Source organism: Rattus rattus, chromosome 14, assembly GCF_011064425.1.
Source record: "Rattus rattus isolate New Zealand chromosome 14, Rrattus_CSIRO_v1, whole genome shotgun sequence".
In the NCBI taxonomy this organism is placed as follows: Eukaryota; Metazoa; Chordata; class Mammalia; order Rodentia; family Muridae; genus Rattus; species Rattus rattus.
The window spans coordinates 70,030,898-70,055,994 of NC_046167.1; the positions used below are offsets into that span (position 1 = coordinate 70,030,898).

Consider the following 25,097-nt stretch of genomic DNA (forward strand, 5'->3'; position numbering starts at 1 on the left):
AGATTTTCTAGAATCTTCTAAATAATGATAATACACAGTAGAAGTAGAAGAGAGTTCCCTCAGTCAGGAAGTATGCATTTATGTTCTTAGTGTTTAACACCCTTCGGGGCTTTCTTCCATTTAAGTACTTTTGGACAACAACTTTGGCATTTGGATCTGTCCTATTGCTATTGGTCTTTGTGAGCTTGGCAGTGCGCCATAGGCAAAACACAGGCGTTTACTGTGGTGTGTGGCTCGGGATAAGGCTGAGCTGTAGCCCAGTCCTAGGCTGCGCTTTAAAAATTGTAACATAGGTTCCTGAAATAATAAAATGGCAAGCAGATAATTTGTAAAGTCTGTGAAACTAAAATCATTTAAACTTAAAAATAAAGGCTAGAGCAATGGCTCAGTGGTTTAGAGCACTGGCTGCCCTTTTGAGAGGACGTGGGTTCAATTCCCATCACCCACATGGCATCTCACAACCATCTGTAACTCCAGTTCTAGGAAATGCAGAGCTCTCTCTTGGCTTCTGTAGGCACTAGGCATGCAGATGGTTCACAGACATACATGCAGACAAATTACTCATACACGTAAATTCTCTTAATCATTTAAAATCTATTATCTGCTTAACACGTACAAATTAAGCATTTCCATTTGCTTACGCCGGTGTTGCAGTCACTCGGGTGTTTGGATGTCCTTGCATTCTGCACCACACACCGTTACATGCCCCAGTCAGTAGATGATGAGCCCACTTCATGGGAGGTACGTGCATTGCTTGACTTTGTGGATGTTGCATTTTGATTTGATGGATTCTTGTGTATTTTGGTGTGTGAACATTTATTAGGACCATTGAGTTTTAGGGTTTTTTGCTGTTCGTCTGTTTGTTTTGTTAGACAAGGTCTACTGTGCAGTTTGACTGTCCTGGAACTCACTGCGTAGACCTGGCAAACTCACAGATCCACCTGCCTCTGCTCCTGAGTGCTGGGAGGAAAGCTCTTTGCCACCACATCTGCCTGGACTGTTGAATTTTTTGAATTGTAGAAGTGTAGGGATACTTGTAGCTGTCCCTGGCTACTGTGTGGGATCTTCTTTCTTCCGTCCTTCTCCATCCCTTTTCTTCTACCCTTTCAACCCCCTAACACTAGATAGGAGAGAAGGGGGTAGAGGGCAAAGGAAAGAGTTCCCTGAATAAGTGAGGGATTGGAAAGGGGGAGACATTATCATTAGACTGCTGATTAGGGCATCAAGTTCCTCAGTGGTAGTTTGATATTGTTTCTGCTTTGCATACAACGACTACTTAACTACCCATGACCAACAACGACCAACCAAAAACCCAAGAACAACCTATCACGTCTCAGGGCCCTAGCATTTATACACCCTCTTCAGAAGTCCAGACATCACACAATCACAGGAACCATATGCAGCTTGCAAACTCTATCCACCAAAGCACGAGGCAAATCCTAGTCAGCTGCTATGCAGCTGAAGCAGCCTCATCCCCACACCTGGGGGGGACACTGAAGCAGCCTCATCCCAACACCTGGGGTGAAAACAAAACACATTCCCATATTTCTGTTAAAGAAACCAAAATTATCACTATAGATACTGCCCTGAAAAGTTGTATATGGGGTATGGGGGTGTGTAATTTGTTTATTTGGTTTTTCACATTTGTGTATGTGTGAGAGTAAGTGTGGGCAAACACCACCAAATGCCACACTTAGACACTGAGCCATTACCGCCTCTGCTGTTGATTTCATAGACAAGCTGCATGTTAAAGTAGTGTGATCCTATTATTGGGACCTATTGGAAATTAATGCACAGTGCTTACGTTACAGGCAGAGAAATTGAAAGGTGCTTCCTAAGCTGTAGACAATGGGGGGGGGGGGTTTACAGGCAGAGAAGTTGAAAGGTGCTTCCTAAGAAAGAGAAGTTGAAGGGTGCTTCCTAAGCTGTAGACAATGGGGGGGGGTTACAGGCAGAGAAGTTGAAGGGTGCTTCCTAAGCTGTAGACAATAGGTGGGGAGGTTGTTTGTTTTTTTACTCTGGGAGGAAAGTTGGCTTAAAAAAAAAAATAGCTCACTTTTTCTGCTGTGAACTTAGATATTTGGAATTGTTTCTTTGTTTTTTTTTGAGACAGGGTTCCTCTGTGTAGCTTTGCCTCTCTTAGAACTCCCTCTGTAGTCCAGGTTGGCCTCCGACTCAGATTTCCTCCTGCCTCTGCCTTCTGAGTGCTGGGCTTAGAGACCTGTACCACCACACCTGCCTGAGAGTCGGAATTTTTAATTAGAATGTTTTTATAGATTTTAAGAATTCAGGGAAAGCTGGCTTTTGTTTTTTTGTTTTTTTTTTGTTTTTTGTGATTCCTTTCTGTTTGAAGTAGGAAGCAAATAGCAGTTGCCCTGTCCACTCCCAGCTTCCATGCCAGCCCACCTGGTTGTGTTACATTGGCATGACTCTTACCCCTGGCATTCCTACCTGCCACCTGTGTCACTCCGGTGGGCAGACAGAGAATGATGTCTCCATCATTATGTCATGGAAAGGAGAGTCACTGCCATGAAGATCTGTGTTCCACCTGTGTTCTGTCCCCTGCACCTGCAGCCTCTGATCATCTGTCTTCTGGAACATTGTAGAGCTGGACTCGCATGTTCTGAAGCTGCTTTCACTTGATCACATGCACTGGTCTGTTTTCATGTTTGTCAGCTCAGCTGTAGGCCGTCACCTTTTCTCCACAGTGGCCTCATGTGGAGCCTCCTCAGCACTGCGTGAGCGTCCTGATGCTCTGCACCCCACACCAGATTGTCACTTTTGTGTAATTTGGCCATTCTGAAATGTGTATGGTCTGTATTGTTTTAAATGGCTTTTCCCTCATGACATCGGATGGGTTCCTTTTAGGGTAAAATGGTGAAGACGGATCACACTGATGGAGCTGTGACTAACAATGCCGCTACCAGTTCCCCCTCGTGTACACGAGGTAAGAGTGACCACCAAATACTCTTTGCTAAGCATAGTCAACACCAGTGTGCTGAAATACCATTTGTTTTGGAGCTGCCTTTAAGTGGCTAATGAGTTTTGAGAAAGTAGCATCAGTGTTATAGAAGACTTAGGAGCCCATCACTATCCATGGCTGTGTAAAATGATGGTCGGAGCCCTAGAACATCTATATATCTAAGTGATAACTTGAATTTTGCATTATTCAAAGTTAGACCGAGTTCTAAAACAAATACTTCTTTATGGCCAGGCCTATGATCCCAGCATTTGGGAGTCTAAGGCAAAAGTTGCCCCAAGTTTAAGGACAGCCTGGTCTTCATATAGTTCTGGGATAACCTAGTCTTCACAGTGAGATTCTGTCTCATAAAACAACAGGTTCTCAACTTAAGAATTAATAAGTATTTTGAATTTTAAACACAGTTTATTTTTATAAAAAAAAAAAAAAAAACAACCTCTCCCATAGTTAAAAGACTATTTCTAGAGTAGCCTTGGCTTACAAGTATTTTGTAGCATGTAGCTATGTGGGGTGCTTTGTCATTTAGCTCTCCTACTGTTACTGCTTTGCAGTCTTCAGATGCAAAGTATGCTCCTTAGCGTGAGGAATAAGGGCGACTACTGGCCTGCTCTCCTGCCTGGCTGTAATTTGGTGGGCTTTCAGGAGCCCCAGGAAGCCAAGTATTCAGAAGGTGTTGAGGGGATTCTATTTCCAAGATGGTTACAGAAGCTTATCCTAGCAGAAAGTGCAAACCAGTCCTCAGTATGTGGGCTCTGTGTTCTTGTGTTTAGGGGTGCACAGTTCTTCACTGCCAGGCTGTCTCAGAAGCTCTGCAGTGTAGGGCAGGCAGCTGACAGGATTTGTCACCTCTGACTTGATGGATGGCCTTTCGTGTGGTTTACTGTAGAACTTCATGAGCATCTGAGGAGTAGCTTTGTGCTTACACTGTGTTGTAAGGAAGTAAGTTGCCAGTCACTGTGACAGCAAAGGTCTACAGATCCTTGACTTCCTTTAAAAACGCAGGGCAGGGTTAGACTCAAAGTGGATCTTCACTCTTTAATCTTGTGTTTGCCACATGGATATTGTGTGGGTTGTTGTTTGCCTGTCCATCTTTGTCCTCCAAATTAAGAAACTTAGGCAAATAATTGACATAAGAATTGAAGGGGAAGTGACTGAGCATGCATTCTTCTAAAAGAAAAATGAGTAGAGTCGATACTGTAGTTCTGGGGTAGTGTTAGACAGTGGATACTGTAGTTCTGGGGTAGTGTTAGACAGTGGATACTGTAGTTCTGGGGTAGTGTTAGACAGTGGATACTGTAGTTCTGAGGTGTGTTAGACAGTGGATACTGTAGTTCTGAGGTGTGTTAGACAGTGGATACTGTAGTTCTGAGGTGTGTTGGACAGTAGATACTATAGTGTTAGACAGTCAGTGGATACTGTAGTTCTGGGATAGTGTTAATCAGTTAGATACTGTAGTTCTGGGGTAGTATTAGATAGTGGATACTGTAGTGTTAGACAGTCAGTGGATACTGTAGTTCTGAGGTAGTGTTAGATGGTGGATACTGTAGTTCTGGGATAGAGTTAGGCACTCAGTCAGTGGATACTGTAGTGTTAGATAGTCTGTGGATAGTGTAGTTCTAGGGATGTTCTAGACAGCTGGTTGGTAGATACTGTAGTCTCCCAAGGTGGTATTCTAGATACTGTCTTTGTGTTTGGTTTGGTTTAGTTTGGTTTCTCAAGACAAGGATACTTTGTATACCCTTGGCTTTTCTGGAACTAATTGTAGACCAGACTGGCCTGAAACTCACAGAGATCTACCTGCCTCCATCTCCTAAGTGCTGGGATTAAAGGCTTATGCCGCCACCACCACCACCATTACCACCTGTTGTGGTAAATAATTAATCTCAATGGTGGGGGGGTTCTATCCTGCCTTTAGTTATTCAATTGCCGTATAAAAGATGCACAACTTTTATATTTATAATAAGCCTAAATCAACACTAAAGCTGGCCAGATATCTACCCTCTAAACTATTATGTCTATTTCTTTATCAATAACCCCAAGTTATAACTTGCTATGCTCCATCTGGGTTGCTCTTAACTACAGTTGGCCAGCCTTTGTAGCCATGGTTTTATGATGCACTTACCTACCCCATGGCATCTCTCCTCTCTCCACTTTCTCTCTTCCTCCTCATGGTTCACCTCTGACCCCAAGCCCAGGAACGAAAAAACCCCACCTATCTTCTGCCCAGTTATTATAGACTGCAATTTTATTGTCTTCATGGAGATTCTTGAATTCCTGGGAACAATATTGAGATCAAAGGCATAAATACAACTTGAGGGCCAGTATTTAACATTACTATATATAGGAAAAGACCAAACTCAACAATTTCTTTTTTAGTCCAATAAAAGGCTCTTTTTTTAAATCAGATATAATTTAATACAATTATTTATTAAAACAGTTTTTCTCTGTAGCTTGAACTGACCTGGATTTGTTTTGTAGAATGAGACTGTCCTCGAACCTACCTACCTCTGCCTTTGTCTCCCAAGTATTGAGAATCAAAGGCATGAATTTATTTATTTAGGATCTATGTATTCCTGCTTTAAAAAAAAATTAATAGCCTTCTCTATATTCAGCTTAATTCAGTTCCTTTCCATATATTGTGTAAGCATATTCCCAATCTGTTGGGACCTTTCATGGTTTGGGTGTGTGCCATATACAAGGTTGAGGCGTAGCCAGTTCTCCCATGGCAGCTCATGCTATAGAGACTGGTGGCTCATGCCAGCCTGACGCTTATTTTCAAGTTAGCGCTCATGAGTTCTTCCCTGGGAGTGCCACATTCCAAGGAAAGAGGCTGTCTGCTCAGTGTAGCTTGAAATTCTACCCCAGGTTAGCTCTCATGATGTCATTTTTATTATGCTGTGAATGATAAAATATTATCACAGGGTGCATTTTGAGTAATCAAGGAACTCTGGCTTACTGTTGAGATTGTTCAGTAATTATGATTATTTTTAAGCAGAGTTGTCTTGGACACCAATGGGTTATATTGTTCGGCAGACAGTGTCTTCAGACTCAGTAGCAGCGACTGAAACTGTTAATTCCATCATAAACCTAAAGAAGACTACGTCATCAGCTGATGCTAAAAACGTTACCGTGACATCCGAGGCGTTATCTTCAGATCCTTCCTTCAGCAGGGAAAAGCGTGTTCATCCTGGTCCAAAGGTATGCATCACTAGGTCAGGGGCGAGTCTGAATGCAGTGGCACAAACTAATTCAGCACTTGGCAGGCTGAGACAGGAGGATTGTAAATTCAAGGTTAGCCTGGGCCACACAGTGAATCCTTAAAAATAATTAAGATGGTTACATGTCATGGGCTGGGAAAAGAATGGGCAGTTAGTGCTTAATGGTGACTTAGAAAGCTCTGGAGTTACCTGGTAACGTTAATGTGATGTGTGCACAGATGTAATGCCACTGACCTGTGCACTTCAGCATGTTGGATGGTGGTTTATGTTCCATGTGGTGTACCACAGTAGGAAAAGGGTCAGTGAGGCTTGCCTTGATGGCTGAATATACGGATCTGCTGGAGCCCCGGCTGGCAAGGACTCAGGAAGTCCTGCAGTCACCTGAGACCAACCAGCCTGAGCGTTTGGTACTTGAGCCTTGACAAAAGGACGGGATGTCAGTCAGGAAATGAGAGAGCTCGTCTGTGTGACAGGAGGTGTCTTATAAGACTGCAGCTGGGCTGAGGGTTTAGATTTTTATTTCCTGAGATAGACAGAGAGCGTCCTCATCCCTGTGCATGCTAGTGCTCTGCCACAGAAGGACTCAAAGCTCGGTGAAGGAGCGATGCTCCTCTGACCTTCTGTCCCGATGCCTGTTAGATGCATCTTTTTCCCTCAGACGTTTCAGATGCACTTAAATAACTGCAGTGCTAAAGTAATGGTAGTAAAATAATTGAATGTCAGACTTTGATCACATGATACTAATTTTAGTTTACCTGTCAAGATAGGATTCCAGAGTAGATTTTTCCTTCCTTAAATTTATGCAGTTTTGGACTGGAGAGATGGCTCAGCGGCTAAGAGCCCCGACTGCTCTTCCAGAGGTCCTGAGTTCAATTCCCAGCAACCACATGGTGGCTCACAACCATCTATAATGGGATCCAGTACCCTCTTCTGGTGTGTCTGAAGACAGCTACAGTGTACTTATATATATAATAAATAAACCTTTAAAAAAAAAAATTTATGCAGTTTTTTAAGGAGTCGTTTTGTTTTGTTTTGAGGTAGGAGTCACACATGGCAGTTCAGGGTGGCCTAGAACTCACATCAATCTATTTTATGTAGAGGAGTACACTGTCACTGTCTTCAGACACACCAAAGGAGGGCATCAGATCCCATTTCAGATGGTTGTGAGCCACCTTGTGGTTGCTGAGAATTGAACTCAGGACCAGTGGAAGAGCACTGAGCCATCTCTCCAGCCCATCAGTCTTTTTTCTTTTCTTTTTTTTTTTCTCTTCTTTTGGCCTTCACCTGAGTATAGGAGGCAGAGGAGCCTTCTGTCTGGTGACTGCTTGTAGCTTCCGGTTGCCATCCAAGCCAGTTTCCTAATACATGGTGAGGGATGTGTCCTGTAAATTAACAGATTTCTATCTATCTATTATCTATTTATTTATGGAAGGGTTTGCTTTGTCTCAGAATTTGGGTACACCTGATGGCAGGACAGATAGGTGGCTAGTCATGTATCCTCAGTGAGGAAACACACAGAAGTGAACTGTTCGAGAATATTCAAAATAATCGTTGTGCACGCCTATCGTCCCCACAGTTAGGAGGCAGAGGCAGTCAGATTTTTGTGATCTTGAGGATAGCCAGAGTTACAGTGAGACCTTGCCTCAAAAGAAAGAAAGGAACCAAACAAAAAGTATTTTAGAAAAATCGTAATATAAGTTAGACACCATGCTTGACAAACACGACAGCTGATACAACTTCTTGGGAGGCAGAACCAGTGGGCTAAATACCTGGTCCAGGTCTGCATGGCCAGAGGCCTAGTTGGGGTGCTTCGCATCCAACAGCTGGGACAGCTGTGCTTTGAATGCACTTTCTTCTCTGTTGTCAGCCAGTCTTCCTGTGCAAATGGCAAGTGTTACTGTGAGAGTCTGGTCATCTCAATGTCATTCCATACATTTTTGAATTCTTTTAAATTTCACTTATTTTTTCAGTTTGGTCTTGGGATTGAACCCGGGCCCAGGCCCTTGTGTGTAGTTCGTCATTTCCACCCTTCGGAGAAGCTAGCAGTAAATTATTGTATACCATACTGCAGGCTCCAAAAACATAAATAAGTTAAGAAGAGGTTTTGTTGTTTTTCAGAGTGTATTGACTGGTTTTGTGTCAGTTTCACACAAGCTGGAGTTATCACAGAGAAAGGAGCCTCCTTTGAGGAAATGCCTCCATGAGATCCAGTTGTAAGGCATTTTCTCAATTAGTGATCAAGGGGGGAGGACCCAGCCCATTGTGGGTGGAGCCATCCCTGGGCTGGTGGTCCTGGGTTCTATAAGAAAGCAAACTGAGCAAGCCAGGGGAAGCAAGCCAATAAGTAACATCCCTCCATGGCCTCTGCATCAGCTCCTGCCTCCAAGTTCCTGCCCTGTGTGAGTTCCTGTCCTGATGTCCTTTGGTGATGAACAGCAATGTGGAGGTGTAAGCTAAATAAACCCTTTCCTCCGCAGCTTGCTTCTGGGTCATGATGTTTGTGTAGGAATAGAAACCCTGACTAAGACAAACCAGTGTAGTGGGGTATATTCCTGTGACAACCTGATCATGTTGGGGGAGGACTGTGGAAGGACTTTGGAACTTTGGGCTAGAAAAGCTATTGGGATGTTAAGAGCTTCTGTAGGAGCTTGGAAGATAATGTTGAGAACAGTGCAAACAATGGAGGCCTGGCTTGTGAAATTTCAGAGGGAAGATTTAAGACTCTTATCAGGGCGGTTGCTGTTTTGATTTGTGAAGATTCCGTGGTTTTGGTTAGCTGGGGCTGAAGAATCAGCTGTGATTAACAAGATAACAGAACTACTAAAGCAAAACCTTTGCGTTACTGGAACTATTGATGCTGGTCAGCTGGAGCTAAGAAATTAGTGGTGATTAAGAAGAGACCAGCATCACTGAGGTGAAATCTTCTGGAAAGTGTTTTCTGAGAGCACAAAGAGGCTGTGTTCCCGAGAAAGCCAAGGTTGTACCTTGTGCTGTGACTGGACTTGGTAATGAGTCACCCAGGTAGTACTGGTTTTGAAGGCAGGAAGGGGTCATGAAGAGCAGCTGAGGCTGGGCACTGTGAGAGGCCATGGAAGGCCATTGGTGAAGGTGCAGCCTCAGTTGCAATTGATGGCCCAGGACTGAAGGGGTCATGCAAAGGAGTTGAAGCCTGGCACCATGAAGAGAGTCTAGGAGTGGCTATTGGTGAAGCCCAGTTGCAGCAGAAGACAGCAGTGTTTTGGAAATGCCAGTGCCATGGGATGACCACCAAGAACAGGCAGCTGGAGCCAAAAGACAAGGTGTGCGCTACCAAGGGCAGAGCTGGAGAAGGATCCAAGCCCTTGGAGGAGCCTAGAAGATCGTGAGTGGACCCAGACATAGGACAGTTAGAGTTTGAGTGTGATTTTGATTGTGGCTGTACCCTGATATTTTTCCTCTTGAAGGAAAAAAGTATTTTACTGGAGCCCGTGGTTAAGATACTTTGAATTGTAAAAAGACTTTGAGTTTTAAAAGAGATTGGATATTTTAAAGTGATTGAAATTTTAATATATAAGATTTGTAAAGACTGTGGGGCTTTTAAAGTTATTTATATTTTGAGGATGAATAAGAAAGTAAGGGTTGAAGCTTAATAGCTATGTGTTTGTGTGTCAAGTTGACAAGGGGTCAATTGTACTGGCTGGTTTTGTGTCAACTTGACACAAGCTGGAATTATCACAGAGAAAGGAGCCTTAGTTGAGGAAATGCCTCCAGGAAATCCAGCTGTAAGACATTTTCTCAACTAGTGATCAAGGGAGGACGACCCAGCCATTGTGGGTGGTGCCGTCCCTGGGCTGGTAGTCCTAGGTTCTATAAGAAAGCAAGCTGAGCAAGCCAGGGAAGGAAGCCAGTAAATAACATAACATGCGTGGTGTTGTTCAGGAATAGAAACCCTTAGTAAGACACTGGGTTTCAGTTTACGTTTGTGTCCTCCCTCCTTTGTGACCAGGGAGTCAGCCCAGGGCTTGCTTGGCACACACACTGCCCCCAAGTTACAGCCCAGACCTTTATGTAACTGAACAAGCAAACCACAATTGGCATTTTTAAAGTCCTTTAAAATCTGGACTTTTTGACTTAAATGTACCAGGCAGGCCTTTCAGGTTAATAAGGTTGCTCATTCTTTCTATTGGCTCTCAAACATTTTACTCCTGACAGAACTCTGCTGGGATACAGCAGTTCCAAAACCATAAAGCATCCCAGTGCTGATAGACTCAGTCTTATGGGAAAGGATGAAAGGATGAATGTGTGCAGATACAGGACACAGCGTAGTTGTCAGTGCTCCCAGGAGAAAGCCCAGAAAGTCATCAAATAGATGGAGGAGTAGCCTAGAAATGAGTTGGGTCAGACAGAGGGACCAGTCCATGCATAAGTCATAAGTAAGTAAGTAAAGCCCACAGCCAGGGCATATCAGCCTCAGGTGAGAACCACAGGTTTAGGAGCCTGTGAAGTAAGGGGTGGTCAGCCAGCAGGTCAGGGTGGGATTTGTTCAGCGGCTCCTTGGAGGCAAACCTGCCTGATGCTGGCAAAAACAGCACACATGAGTGTGAGCAGCTCTGTGACAGACAGTGTGACCTTCTAAAGGTGCTCAACTCAGTCATGTCCAGGTCCAGAGGCTCCAGAAAACACTTGGCTGTTTTAATTTTGTTCTGACACAGGTCAAAGAGTCTATTAAATACTGTAATATCTCACAGTTTTTTCTTTTTTTGTTTTAGGATTTCTTTTTTGTGTATATGAGTTTTTTTATCTGTATGTATACCTGCATGCCAGAAGGAGGGATCAAATCCCATTAAAGATGGTTGTGAGCCATCATCCAGTTGCTGAGAATTGAACTCAGGACCTCTGGAAAGAGCAGCTAATGTTGAACCATATCTCCAGCCCCTTTTTTTGTGTTTTTATCTAGGCCAAAGCATCACAAGGAGGTGAACTTGAACAAAACGAAAGCTCCAAAAAGAATAAGAAAAAGAAAGAAAAGTCTAAATCAAGTTATGAAGTCCTGCCGGTTCAGGAGCCACCAAGGATTGAAGTATGTGTGTTTACTCATGAGCTTTGTGTGGCAAAAGTGTGGGGCTTCCAGACATAGAAGATCTGTGATGCCCTCTGTAGCAAACCTTCTCATGCTGCTAAAGAATGTAACAGTCCCCAGCATGTTAGTGCACGCCTGTGCTCTCGGCAGTGGGGCGGCAGAGGCAAGAGGATTAGGCCTTGAAAGTCATCCTTCGCTCATCAGAGTTTGAAGGTAGAGGATAGCCAGGGCTGCTCGAGAACTGTCAACAACAGAACACACACACTGTCCTCCCCTTTCCTCCTGTCCCCAGGCTATCTTGTATGGGCTCTGGGTAACTTATGAGCAGGCGGACGCTGGAGAGGACCGGCTAGAGTTTGACAGCTGCTCTCCCATGCTGCTCATTCCCCTATTCCGCTCTGCAATGTGTTCCTCACTTTTCAGTGCCAGCTTTCACAGGGCTGCCTTTTCTTGTCAAGTATCTTGTGAAAATCTTGACTATTAAAGAGAAATGTAGAACTCTGTAGGTTTCTTGTAGACCCCAGGGAGAAGAATTCCATGTAATAACTTCGAGAAATATTCATTGTTGTCCTAAGATTCCTGTAGTCATGTTCACATGCACTAAAAAACCAACCTGGGTTTTGACTCTTCTTCACACTGACCTGTTTATCTTTTTCACACTTCCATACCAGACTTGGGAGTCTTGCTGTTTGTATAGGCATAAGTCTCCCAGAGGAACTGCCCGGGACACTCCCATAGAAGTAGAAAGGTCATGTCATTCCCAGGAGTCTTGGAACATTCCAGAATAGTAGTTAGATGTAGGGCAAAGTGTCATGGTTAGGCCAGTCTTGCTTCTGCCTTTCAAGTCCCATGTGACTTTGCTGCAAGGTACCCAAAATGCTGACAAAAATTCCAACAAAATGATATAAGATAATTTTAAATGATTTTAAACTGTTTTAGCAGGCTTATTGCCTTTGTCTGTTTATCACTCTGTTTGGCATAAATCCCAGAATATTTACCTCTGCTGATTGTGGCTTTCTAGGTTTCTCTGTTGAATAACATGAGTGTTTTAAAGAACAAGATTTTTGATAAACTCCTAATAAGAGAGTTTGGTGGGTTCTGGGGACTCCTGCAGGACCTAGGTCCTAGGCAGCAATTCCTCTCAATCTGGACAGGATTGTTAGAACTGTGATCTTAAAATGTGTTCCAAGAGTTACTAGTTAAAGCTAAAACTTCCATGGTAGCATTTTGAAGATGTTGTGTCATATCACCTTTGAGAATGTTTGTAGATCTTACTAGAAAAAGGTGAAAGCCTGTGTGCAGCTGCTCATCACCCATGTAGGAAGTTGACCGTGTGCTTTCTCTCCTCAGGATGCTGAGGAATTCCCCAACCTGTCAGTTGCATCTGAAAGAAGACACAGAGGGGAATCACCAAAACTTCAGAGTAAACAGCAGGCGCAGGTCAGTTTAAGATTCCGACCTCTGGTACTTTTGGTGTAACTGTCCTGGTGCACAAGCTAGAGAGGCTGCTCTCCATGTGTCTTTGCGTAGGGATTTCTTTTGCTAATTTTTCCAGGGAGAACTACTAAGTCACTATTAAACTGAAGCAATTTGTCCCTTTTGTCATTAGACCTGGTAACTTGTCAGGAGGGGGACAGACTGCCTAGAACTGAAGAATGGAGAGCACTCTTCTATCCAACCCAGGCAGCACTGAGCCAAGGGAAGCCATAGCTCTAACCAGAAAAACATGTAGTTCAGGGTTTTTATTTGTGTGTGGGTGAAAGGGTTGGGGGAAGGGGTGTTGGTTTGTTTGTTTGAGACAAGGTCTCACACTCAAGCTCTAGCTGGCCTTGAAATTGAAACTGTCCTTGTGCCTCCACCTCTCATGGTTGGGGCTACAGGGCAGTGCCTCCATTCCTGTCTTCAAAGACCCCTATAGGCAAAGACTTCATGGAAAATCACAGTGGAGAAACAGATAGATATGGAAAGGAATAACCAACCACATTAATGAGGGCAGATAATGTGAATTTTTAATTACTTGACTTAATAAAAAACAAAACCAAAAAATTTTTTGTAGTTTTTTGATCTGTTCATTTTATTTTCTTATTTTTGCAAAATGTCTATCTTGGTGTATAAAATACAGTATTAGGAGTGAACTTGTAAATTGTACTTTGCAGAATGACTTTAAAACGGGCGGAAAGAAGAGCCAGGTTCCGGTGCAGCTGGACCTGGGGGGCATGTTGGCAGCACTGGAGAAGCAGCAGCACGCCCCGCACGCCAAGCCATCCTCCAGACCCGTCGTGTTCTCAGGTGGGCACCTCAGCAAGGGCTCAGAACTGCCCCCCAGAGACTGTTCTCTAAATATTTCCTTCCTCGTGAACATTACTTATCACCGCCTCAGAGGGTGCTGGAATTAACATGGACATGGACAGTGAAGGAGAGTAGAAAACTCTAGAAATTAACCTGAACATTTGTGTCAGGTGATTATTGATTGTCAGGAGTACCAAGTCCATTAGAAAACAGAACAGTCTCTTCAGAAAGATGCTGGGCTAATGCGGTGCAGGAGAGCAGAGTCTACTCACCCATAGATGGAAACAAACTCCGATGAATCAGTAGGGTCTATATAGGGAGTTCTAAGCCAGCCAGGGCAGCATGTTGAGAGTCCTGTCTCAAAAAATCTCAAATATATTTAAATATGATCTATAAGACCTTAATAATTGGATTCCAGAATGGCCAGGGCTATACAGAGAAACCCTCTTGAAATACCAAAACAAAAAGAATCAAGAACTATCTTATTTAAGGTTAAGAGGTGTCCCCACTTCTCCTACTGTGGGTTCTAGGGCTGGAACTCATTTTGTCAGGCTTGCAGGGCAAGTGCTCCTACTGGCTGACCATTTGCTGGCCTAGTTACCTCTTAGATGAGGTTGAGATTCTGTGACAGAAAATCTCCTTGTAAGGTGCTATTTTCTTAGGGCCTTTGCTGTATTTCGCATGGGTGCATCTCCCTTTTATGGGTGGATGGAGTAATGTCTATGTTCTATTGCTGGTAAGAGACACTGACCAAGTCAAGTCATAACAGTATTTAATTGGGGCCCTCTTACAGTTTTAGAGGGCTAATATGGACTAACCCTCTAAATGATCATGGGGAAGCAGACATAGCATGGTGCTGGAGCAGTCAGTGGCTGATAGCTTTACATCCTGTTCCACAGGCAGCAGGCAGAAAGAGACATGGATCTGTCATGGGCTTTTGAAACCTCAGGCCTGCCCCAGTGACATGTTCTTCAGAAAGGCCACACTTCCTAATCCTTCCTAAACAGTTTTCTTTAGCTGGGGGCAAACATTCAAATATATAAATCTGTGGGAGCCATTCTCATTCAAACTACCACAGACACCGCTCTGGATACAGTATAGTCAGTACAAATAGAGCTCTCCAGGTCTGCAGATGTGCAAGTATATCATGTGCATGCATGGAGGCCAGAAGAGGGTGTTGGGTAGTCTCCATCACTCTGTCCTGTCCATTCCTTTTGCTTCTCCCAGAACCTGGGGGCTCTTCCCTTCTCAGCTAGGCTGGAAACTATCAAGCCTCAGTCATCTCTCTGATCCTCTTAGACATGTGATTATGGGTGTGCACAGGACATCTGGTTTGGTACATGGGTGCTGGGATCCTTATGACTACAGAGCAAGCATTCAGATGAGGAACTAACCCTACAGCCCCTTTGGTTTGTTGATGTGAAGTTTATATAAGTTTAACTTTTTTCAGCTGTACAATTTAGAGGTCCAGATGAGGGGCTGGATTCTGTGGGGCCATTAGGTACCAGGCAAGCAGGCAGGTGTAAATAGGGGCCGTCTAGCCATGTCTGCCCCCAACAGCATATGAGAATAATGCTCTGTAGATGCAAGCTGCTGTGCTGTAGACTGAGGAGCAGCCTAGAAGTACTGTCGCCTGTCTGGACAAGTTGTGTGAGCGACTCAGGATTACATAAGTGAGATCGGATGGACGAAACACTTGTTACTTTAACATGGCACTCCATAAGGGAGTGGCCAAGACATGCTTAGACAAACTCTGAGAGTTCTTGGAACAAGGTAGTAGGGGTTTGTTGGTTATCATTCCTTTTTCTTTGGTATTTTAGAAATCATAAAATCATCTATGGGAATCAAGGGAACTGACAGGAGCAGGGATGGGCAAGAAAAAGGAATGGTGAGGAAAAAGACACTCAGCATATGAGAGAGCCGTGTTCAAAGGCTTTAAACGTGAAGGGGTAGAGTGCAGTGTTGCCTTGAAACAGCACTGTGGTAGGAAGTGGGGTAGAGGGAAGAAGTTAAACTCCAGTGTTCAGTAGTCATAGTTATTGATTGGAGGAATTGTTCCCAGCTTCCACGGTAGGATTCAAAGCATGGTTTTGTCCAGCAAAACTCAAGAATCAACTAGAAGCATGATTTACATTTTATAAGAGCCATGTAATATAACTAGACAAATGTTACCAAGGAAGCAGTAAGCAACTTGTACAGAGGTAGTACCAACTGAGTGTGTCAGGATAAACAGTTTCCCAGGAACCAATGGCAGTAAACACAAGACCAACCTCAAAACAACCCAAATCAAGCAGTGTGGTCCTTGAAGTTTTAGACTCTACCAAACTCTGACTAGAGGATAGACCTTCCCAAAGTGATTGTATGCAAAGAGTAAATATCATTTGGAATCCATGCATATGACAAAGGTCAGTAAGGTCATGGATCAGAGAGTGCATGGGAAACTCCTACAGATCCTCGGCCTTCTCTGAGCTGGCCAGGGCCTCTGGGCAGGGACCATGTGGCATCCCCACTGTGTTTCAGTTGGAGCAGTGCCAGTCCTTTCCAAGGATGCCTCCTCGGGTGAGAGGGGTCGCCGCTCCAGTCAGGTGAAGACCCCACACAACCCCCTGGACTCCAGTGCCCCCCTGATGAAGAAGGGGAAGCAGAGGGAGATACCTAAGGCCAAGAAGCCCACCTCACTGAAGAAGGTATGTGGACTGTTTCCATGGAAGCAAGACACTAGATGGACTTTGTAGATTTGCCTGCTACTCTCAGCCCCTTTGTCTTTTCAGTTGTTCTGAGAAATGAAACCAGGGCATTGCTTATGTGGGCAAGCATTCTACCACTGAGCTATAGCCCAAGCCCACACCTTAAATGTGTCCATTTAAGGATTATATTACAAGCCAATGTTGCACCAAATTGGGTCAGTTTTTTCTGGCCAATAATCTTTTACCCTCATAACAAGAAGTAGGTGTGAGGGAAAGATAACGTTCTTCTTGTTCCTGTATGGCAGTATAGACACCAGACATAGGGGAGTTGCATTTTCCTTCTTCACATATGATGCTTCTCCCTGGTGCTCTGCCAGTGACTCTGAAGGTTTCTCTGCACACCTTCTGTTCACCAGTTGGCCCTACCATGTATGCTCTGTGTCCATTTAAATGTCCGGTGGGTGACTCTTTTTTTTTTTTTTTTTTTTTTTTTTTTTTTCGGAGCTGGGGACTGAACCCAGGGCCTTATGCTTGCTAGGCAAGCGCTCTACCACTGAGCTAAATTCCCAGCCCCCGTGGTGACTCTTATTCCACACAACTGGCCTCTGAGTCTTGTGTTTCCAGAGAGCTGTGTTGCTCATGTCAGATGTGGCATGGAGGGCAAGTCATCCAGAGGCATGACGTGTGCACTGGGCAAACTGAGCTGGGGCCTTTCTTGACAGAGCTTATCTATTAGGTGCAAGTATGTAGGGTGTTTTCATTGTTTTTGTTTTGTTCTGTTCTGGTTTGGTTTTTTGTTTTTGTTTTGGTTCGGTTTGTTTTTGTTTTTAGATAATTTTGAAAGAACGGCAAGAGAGAATGCAGCAGCGACTCCAAGAAAGTGCTGTGAGCCCGACTGTGGCCAGTGATGACTCACAGGATGTGGAGAGTGGTGTTACTAACCAAATCCCCAGCCCCGACAACCCCACAGGTACGTCTCTCTTGAGTGTGTGTGCGTGCATTGCCTGCAATCTTTTAGGTGGGAGCTTCTGTGAGAATGGTGAGCTGTGGTAGAAACTGGGACTCTGCCAGCCCCACTGGACCTTGTGGTAAAATGCAAGTCAACATGGCGCCTGGAGGATATGGTTTCCACAATGTAGCATTACAGACAGAGGAGCCCCTTCCCGAGGTTTGGTTTTGGGGTGGTGCTGGAACTTCCAACCACACGGCTATTTACCAAGTGTGTCATAAAAATTTATGTGGATTTTTCAGAAGCCTTTCTATGGAGTTGTGAGTGCAGAGAGAGTACACAGTGCAGATGTGTGAGGCTGAAGGACCTCGGCTTGAGTGAACGCCCAGTGACCCTCTCCAGGGGAGGCCTCTGTGCCGTGTGCCACACTGACTCCACCTCCTTTTCTGGCCTGTGGAGCAGTACGTGTTTTCAGTACTGTGTGGTATTGGGTGTAAGCGTTGCCCGGTGTGGAAGGACAGCAGGGGAGTTAGCAGACAGGAGTCTACCCTTCCGTGTGGTTGGCGTCTCTAGGAAACCATAAGTTCTTCTGGAGAGGCGCGCTGCTGCAGCCCCTGCCACACATCCCAGGTGCTCTGCCATGCTCAGCTGTGCACGGATAAGCCTTGTCGGTATTCCCACCCTCGTCCCAAGGTGATGTCTCTGTGCTCTTGTGATGTTACCGTGCTTTCACTCTGGTGCTCTGTGGAAGTAACTGGTGGAGATGCCGAGCTATCACTGACTCCCTCTGGTCACATGGCTCCACATGGCTGCAGTCCAGCACGCACATATGTTTGTGTTGGTTGTTTTGGTTTTGGTTTTCTGTGTCGTTTTGGTTTTTGTTGAGATTTTGGTTTTTTTCTGAGGTTGCTAGCTTTAAACTGACTGTAGCCTAGGCCATGGCAGTCCTCCTGCCTCAGCTAACCTGTGCTGCTAACCCAGGGTTTTTTGTTGTTTGAAGCAGGGTCTCGCTTGTAGCCCTGCTAGCTTGGAGTTCAGTGTATAGACAGGATATAGTCAGCCCTGAACAGAGACCACCGCCTCAGCTTCTGAGTGCTGGGATTAAAAGCGTGCTCCACTGTGCTTAGCAACTAACCTTGCTTTTTAAATTTTCCTAATATGATATTCTTTAGAGTCCAAATGTAAAAGGTAGATTTTGGCACTGAACTACAGATTTCATGGTAACTTTTCTGTATTTTACAATGAAAATGAGACATGGGAAGGGGAGGGAGCATTAGGAAAGACCAAAAAACTACCCCAGCAGTCCCTGCCGGCCTTTCTGCCTCCTCCAAAGCTGCAGTGCGTCTCCTCCCCGGGCTGTGCAAGTTGGATTGCTGGTGTGTCACTGGCACCAAGACTGTCCGCTGTGCAGACCTTCTCTGCATGTAAAGCCCTGCAGAGATGCACAGTGGTTTTCCCCCTTTCTGAAGGTCCAGAGGAGACAGAAGAACCCGTGTCTTCTACACCTGTGGTTGAGGGTGAGTCAGAAGAGCCAGCTGGCACAGAGTTCCAGAGGGACCCAGAGGCTTGCCAGCCTGCCCCTGACAGTGCCACCTTCCCCAAGATCCACAGCCGGAGGTTCCGGGAGTGAGTGAGCACTGGCTGCTAGGGCTGGGCGGGGGCTGGCTCTGACTTCCCCCTGCTGGGGACAACAGCATAGGCTGGTGCACTGTGTTTTAATCCTGTGCTTGAAATCAACCAGGTAGCTAGTTATGCAGTGGGGGTAGATAGGATCCTATTCCTGTATCTGCTGGTTCTGTGTCCTATGGTTCTATGCTGTGGGTAATGATTGAAGAGGAGTTCGTAGTCCGTTTTTAAACTTGGGATAGGGTGAAGTGGCAGTGGTAATAACTGGGTCCTCCAGTTTCAGTGTCACAGCACTTTTTTTCCCTCCTGTTTTTCCTCTTTTCTTCTTTCCTTCCTTTTTTATGTATTTTTCTTTTTGGAGACAGACTTACTATGTGACCCAAGCTAGCCTTGGCCTTGAACTCACTCTCCTGGTTTCTCCGCCTCTGAACACTGGAGTTACAGGTGTGGCCTACCATATCTGGCTTCAGTTTAGTCCCCCAGGAATGAATCAGTCCGCAGTGCTCATGCCTCCTTGTTGACAGGGCTCCTCAGGGCAGCCTGTCCAGGAGCCTGTGTTCAGAGCAGGGTGACCCACAGAGGAGAAGCCAGATAGGACCTGCACCCTTCCTTGTAGTGGAGGAAGTTGTATAGACCTGGTGAGTGCTGGTGTCTCTATGGCTTTTGTCTGATGCTCTCTGCATTCCCTGTCCCTGGGGTTCCTTTCAGCTACTGCAGCCAGATGCTTAGTAAAGAAGTCGATGCTTGTGTCATGGGTCTGCTCAAGGAACTGGTGCGCTTCCAAGACCGGATGTACCAGAAGGATCCTGTCAAGGCCAAGACAAAACGCCGGCTTGTGCTGGGGCTGAGGGAGGTCCTGAAACACCTGAAGCTCAGGAAGCTGAAGTGTATCATCATCTCTCCCAACTGTGAGAAGACACAGTCTAAAGGTGACAGCACTGCAGCACACCACAGCACACAGGCTATTGTGCCAGTGCCCAGTATTCTGCCTCACAGTCAGCCATGCACATGGTCAGTGGGCACGTTGGCAGCTTGCTTTCGGTTTTAACAGAGAATTCAGTTTCTAATGTGCTATCAACTGAGCCCTACCTAACACTAACTCTAGCTCTCCTGACCAAGGGTGGGACGAGCCTGCTGTGCAGGTTGTAGCTCCAGAGCCAGTGAGGTTGCTCAAGCCCTTGCAGGGGCTTTAGTCCTGTGGGCAAACTTGTTCAGTCTGGTCAGCTCCTCTGCTCACTCACTGCTAATGTGGGTTTGTCAGTACTCTACAGTTGGTCTGGCTTGGTAGAAGGCTGTTCGAGGTAATAGTGAACTTGTCTGCCCTCTCATCATGACTCAGGGAGGATTTCCTGTTCATGTTGTGTCCTGGGTTCCATGGTGGACACAGTCCTTAGGACGAGTGCCATCACCACACACCCTCTTCATCCAGTTATCACTGCAAACGAGGGGAATATCTTGGAACATGTGAGCCATCTCCCCACCCTATTCCATTCTCCTGTGCATAACCTTCAACTCAGCCAAAGTCACACTTTGAGGTCACAGGTTCACACCCTGGGACCGAGTCCTGGGCCATGATCTCCAGGTGCCATTTTACATCCCAAACCTAGAGGTTTCCTCATGGGCCTGAGGCACCCAGACCTTGTAGCAGCAACAGCTAGACCCTCCTCCATGTGCAACCCAGCAGCTCACCTCTGCTGGCCCTATTCTGCCCCACCATTAATACCAGCCAGGACATGGCAGGGATCTAGTGACCCACCAGGCTATCTGTGTGTCTGGTAGTGCCGTACAGTAGAGACTAAACTGAGTGGTTGCACAAGGCTTGTTCATGGGAAAGGCAAGCCTGGGCTTCCTGCCCTCTGGAGACCTCAGCAGTTGACCCTTAGACAAACCTTGGAGTACTTCTCCCACAGCTCCAAGGAAGTGGCTTGCCCACCACTGCCAGGAACAGTTTTAGCTTTCTAACAGCTCCACTTCCAGGTAGAGCCAAGTCATATGCCCCCTGGGAAGCGTTTTCTGTCTTCCTGCTTGTGAAGCAGATTTGGCTGTTAGCTCTACCTCTCAGCCTTCCTGCTGTCAGAGTATGTGGAGCATGGTCCGTGCATGCCTGGCCCTGCCTTGTCATAGGGCTGTTAGGAGAGCTGGATGTCTCTGTTTCTGTAGTTTCCTGAGGTGAAGGCTGTAGAGCATGGAGGTGTGAGAGGGAGTCTGGGAGCCCAGGACCACACTTGCAGCTGTCCAGTAGAGCTGGCTGCACAGGGCAGTCTGCACAGCGTGTTTCTTTCCCCTTCCCTGCCTCTCACTGTTTGGTAGGAAGCTTTTCAAGGTTCCAGATTAGTGTCGAGTGAACATTTGATCTTAGATCAGCCTGTGCAAGAGCGAGGGGCAAGGATTCAAGGTCAGTGTGCAGTTGACATTTAGACCCTTGTGTTAAGTCTGTGAAAGAGCAAGGGTCAGGGTGTCCTGTTCATTAGCATGTTGGTGGTATTCTGAAAATTGTTTGAGCTCTATTCCTGTGGTCTTCTGTTTCCGAGGTAAATAGGTGACTTGTTCATTCCTTCTTGCTGTTGTTGGAGCACAGAGGTGTGTGCCCAGCACCCTGACTCCCTCTGCTGAGAGTCATCCTCAGGTGCTGTGGGCGCCCAGTGACCAGGTCTGTCACCTGTGCTGGTGCTCCTTCAACTCCTCCCTATGCTGGCCTTGCTGGTACCTCATCAAAGCAGGCGCAAGGATCCAGTCCAAGCCAGGCACCTGGGCCTGCACAGTGTGGTGGGCGTCCTAGCCTATCTGAGCCTCTAGTTTTCATTCTGTAAGTGGGGACTTAGCATTTGTCCTTAGCAACATCTTAAAAGATGTTGGAAATGCTACAGAGCTGATATATGTGAAGCAGTTGGTCAGTGGCCTGTTACAGAATGGTGCTAACTCTTCATTTCCCTCAGTGCAGTGGGAACTGTGCAGTCTGCCTTATAGAATTGATTCTTCCTGGTGGAATTTGGTATGGGCAGTTGACCTTACTGTGATACTAAGTGGGCTGTCTGTCTTTGACCAGGTGGACTGGACGACACACTGCACACCATCATCGACTGCGCCTGTGAGCAGAACATCCCCTTTGTGTTTGCACTCAACCGCAAGGCACTGGGGCGGAGTCTGAATAAAGCAGTTCCTGTCAGCATTGTAGGGATCTTCAGTTACGATGGGGCCCAGGTGAGTTGGCCCGGGCCTCTTAGCTCCTTGTCTGTGGAAAAGAAGTTGGGGCCACAGCCTGTGATTTAAACTTACCAACAGGCAGGCCAACTCTGTTAGGTTCACCCGAAGGGGAGTCCGTCCCAAAGCAGAACCTTCTCAGAAAGCAGTCACCTCTGTCCTCCCTGCACTGAGTAACTGAGTAAAGGTCCGAAATTTGACTCTAGGTTTATTGCCAATAGAGAGGTACCATGGGCCTTAACATTTGGTTGGGCTTCTCACTTGGCAATGCCTGTGGGAAGAGACCCCACAACCTGTGTCACCTCAGCCTTGCTGTGGAGGGTGCCATCCTACAATGTACTCTCTTCTGCTCAAGGACCAGTTCCACAAGATGGTTGAGCTGACCATGGCAGCCCGTCAGGCGTACAAGACCATGTTGGAGACGATGCGGCAGGAGCAGGCAGGAGAACCTGGGCCTCAGACCCCTCCCAGCCCACCCATGCAGGACCCCATCCAATCCACCGACGAAGGCACCCTAGCTTCCACTGGAGAAGAGCCACACTATAGTGAGTGCTGTGGGGAGGGGACCTCAGGAGGGTAGGAGAGCAGCATGGCACTGGTGCCTTAAGACTAGCTGCAGTAGGCCATGACAGTCCAGACAGGACTGAGGCCATCACTCATGCCCATCACCTCTGAGGTCTTAGACTTTGAGCCAAGTGTGAACAGAGGTGGCTTACGGGCAACTATACCTAAGACCAACTTGGGAGGGCAAAGGAATTCTCTCAGGTCCATTGTCCACTGAGATGTGCTCTTTGGGGCTGTGATTGATCCTGGTCATTAGGGGAGAGCCAGCCTAGCCGATGGAGAGAATGAATAGAGCTGACCAGATACCTAGACAGAGCGACCATCTGTAACTCTTTCCTGCCTCTGAAGGAGTTTTGTGACCCATTAATGTCTGCACTTGGACTCTCTTCCTGTTTCAGTTGAGATTTGGAGAAAGCATCTGGAAGCGTACAGTCAGCATGCCCTGGAGCTGGAAGACTCACTGGAGGCATCAACCTCTCAGATGATGAACTTGAATTTATAAGAAGAGTTCTTGCCTGTGTGTCTGTGTTTTGGGTAAGGATGGGGAGGTAGGAAAAAGACTTCCTTCTCGGTTCTGTACTGACCTGGTGTATTTATGTGACTGTTGAGTTGGAAATGCACTGGCCTACGGGCAAAGGAAGCACCAGGTGTGGCACCGTTCATCATCCGTCAGATGGACAGACACCCAGACACTCCCGTAGGCACCCTTCCCAAGAGCCTGGTGATTCAGCTTTGGTTCTCTCTGCACTGGATCTGGAAAATGCTAGAGAATGTGGTCCTGGGTACTGTGGCTGCCTAGGAACCACTATCACAGCGCCACTGAACCAAGTTTGGGGGTGGTGGAACAGGAGCTGTGCTCCGGGGACAGTAGAGGGCCCTCCTTAGGGATGGAGCCCTGCCACTTTGTGCTGCCAAGGATTTGCTAAGATGAGCCTCAGAAAAAAATTAGTTTCTAACATGACTTTTTGACATAAATTAATGCTTTTAGTTTTTATTTTCCAAAGAAGCAGTATATATCAAATTTGTAGTTTTCAGTTTGGTATCTACAAATCTTTTTACTGAACAGAGGATAAATGTGGTTTCTGTCTTGGAGGACAGAGCTTACTTGCGTGTTTCCCTGCAAGCAAGAGGGCTTATTTGTTAGAATAAAGAGTGATTATTTAATTTCATCTCAGACTATTGTGATCTTAGGTGAGTGGTGTCGGTCTTAATGGTTGTTACCACTGGAGTTCCATACTGAGTTGTTCTTCTCTTGCACTGCTATGGTCTGACAGGCCCAGTCTTCCTGCCTAGCTCTGCAACCAGGGACTACCGGGTCCTTAGACCCGTGTCAGGAATGAGTCTCACTGTCTGTCTGCCAAGCGAATGTGCTGGCCCTAGGAACCGTTGTCTGAACTCATCTGGGGAGCAAGCGAGTGGCCTGTGCTGAGAAAGGGGAAGACTGGGTCAGAAAGGGCTGCCGAGTGGCCTGCCACACGCAGGCCAGTTCTCACCCCTTATTGACCCTGTTGTTGACTGTGTCAGCCTAGGAAATGGATTTGGTGGAATAGGTCAACAGGACAGCCTTTCTTTTCAACCATTCATGTCAGTAGGCCATAAGTTGGTTATAGCAAGTTTAGACATAAATTTATAGAGATCTTTTAAGGAACTCTGTCAGCTACATTCAGCAGCAAGAATTCTGAAATTTGATAGGACCAAAAAAAAAAAAACCAGAACCTGGTTGGAACTGTCTCATGATTTGAGGACTTCTACTCAGAAGTGCCTCATCTGTGGTACGAACCTGCTAATCCAGGCTCCTGGCCCATACAGGAGTCCTGGGGTGCCATGGTTGTGCCGTCACTGTTGGCACTCCCGTGAGGCCAGTGCTTTGGTTGGAGTCAGGGGTGTGCTGTGCCAGGGGTGCCCAGGAATGAGCACCAGACTGAACACAAGGGCAGGTGCCCACTTTTGTTGCAGCTGAACAGGGAATCTTACTAAATCTATTTACTAAATCATCCCCTGCCACCTCAGTGTATGACTGCTTTGTGTCAGACAGGTCCTGACATATCCAGTCTTCATGGAAGATACAGGACGCATTGACAAGGCAAGGGACGGGGCAGCTTGTTGTGGCTGAAGCCGTAACCAGTGGAAAGAGTTTACAAGGAAATTCTGTCACAGGGTGTGAGGCGCTGCAAGCATGGTCAGGGTGCATTGGTCACGGGAACAGGTGCTGGGCAGTGTTAGACAAGAAGACAGCACACATGACCATCAGGGTCCCTACCAATCTGCAGCTAACCCCACACCTGGAAGCTCACCTGATTCATTGTCCCAGAAACAAGGGACATTGCAGGCTGAGCAAGGCAGTGTCTCCAGGTATCATAGAAGGGCGTGGCTTTGTTATGAACAGAGTTTTAGGTTTTATGATTGACAAGAAGAGACATGTCTGCCAAGATTAAAGGCTCAGCAGGTCTTGGGCCACACCTCCCCAGGTCACACACACCCACAAGCTTCAAAGACCGACTGTAACATAGACCTAAAGACATGC

At 46.2% G+C, this 25,097-nt stretch overlaps 1 protein-coding gene across 4 annotated transcripts in view; it reads left to right on the forward strand.

Moving 5' to 3' along the window:
* Positions 1 to 23,742, forward strand: part of Secisbp2 (SECIS binding protein 2) — a 31,124-nt gene extending 7,382 nt beyond the window's left edge. For 2 of the 4 annotated variants that reach the window (XM_032884498.1, XM_032884496.1), the window contains exons 6-17: positions 2,869 to 2,947; positions 5,973 to 6,178; positions 11,135 to 11,257; positions 12,608 to 12,697; positions 13,414 to 13,546; positions 16,067 to 16,233; positions 17,065 to 17,203; positions 18,652 to 18,808; positions 19,517 to 19,737; positions 21,855 to 22,009; positions 22,365 to 22,554; positions 22,972 to 23,742. In XM_032884498.1, coding sequence (XP_032740389.1) covers positions 2,869 to 2,947; positions 5,973 to 6,178; positions 11,135 to 11,257; positions 12,608 to 12,697; positions 13,414 to 13,546; positions 16,067 to 16,233; positions 17,065 to 17,203; positions 18,652 to 18,808; positions 19,517 to 19,737; positions 21,855 to 22,009; positions 22,365 to 22,554; positions 22,972 to 23,075 — 1,764 coding nt within the window. In that variant the 3' untranslated portion in view covers positions 23,076 to 23,742. The remainder of the gene's footprint in view (positions 1 to 2,868; positions 2,948 to 5,972; positions 6,179 to 11,134; positions 11,258 to 12,607; positions 12,698 to 13,413; positions 13,547 to 16,066; positions 16,234 to 17,064; positions 17,204 to 18,651; positions 18,809 to 19,516; positions 19,738 to 21,854; positions 22,010 to 22,364; positions 22,555 to 22,971) is intronic. The other 2 variants (XM_032884497.1, XM_032884499.1) reach the window with 2 other exon arrangements.
* The last annotated feature ends 1,355 nt before the right edge of the window (positions 23,743 to 25,097 follow it).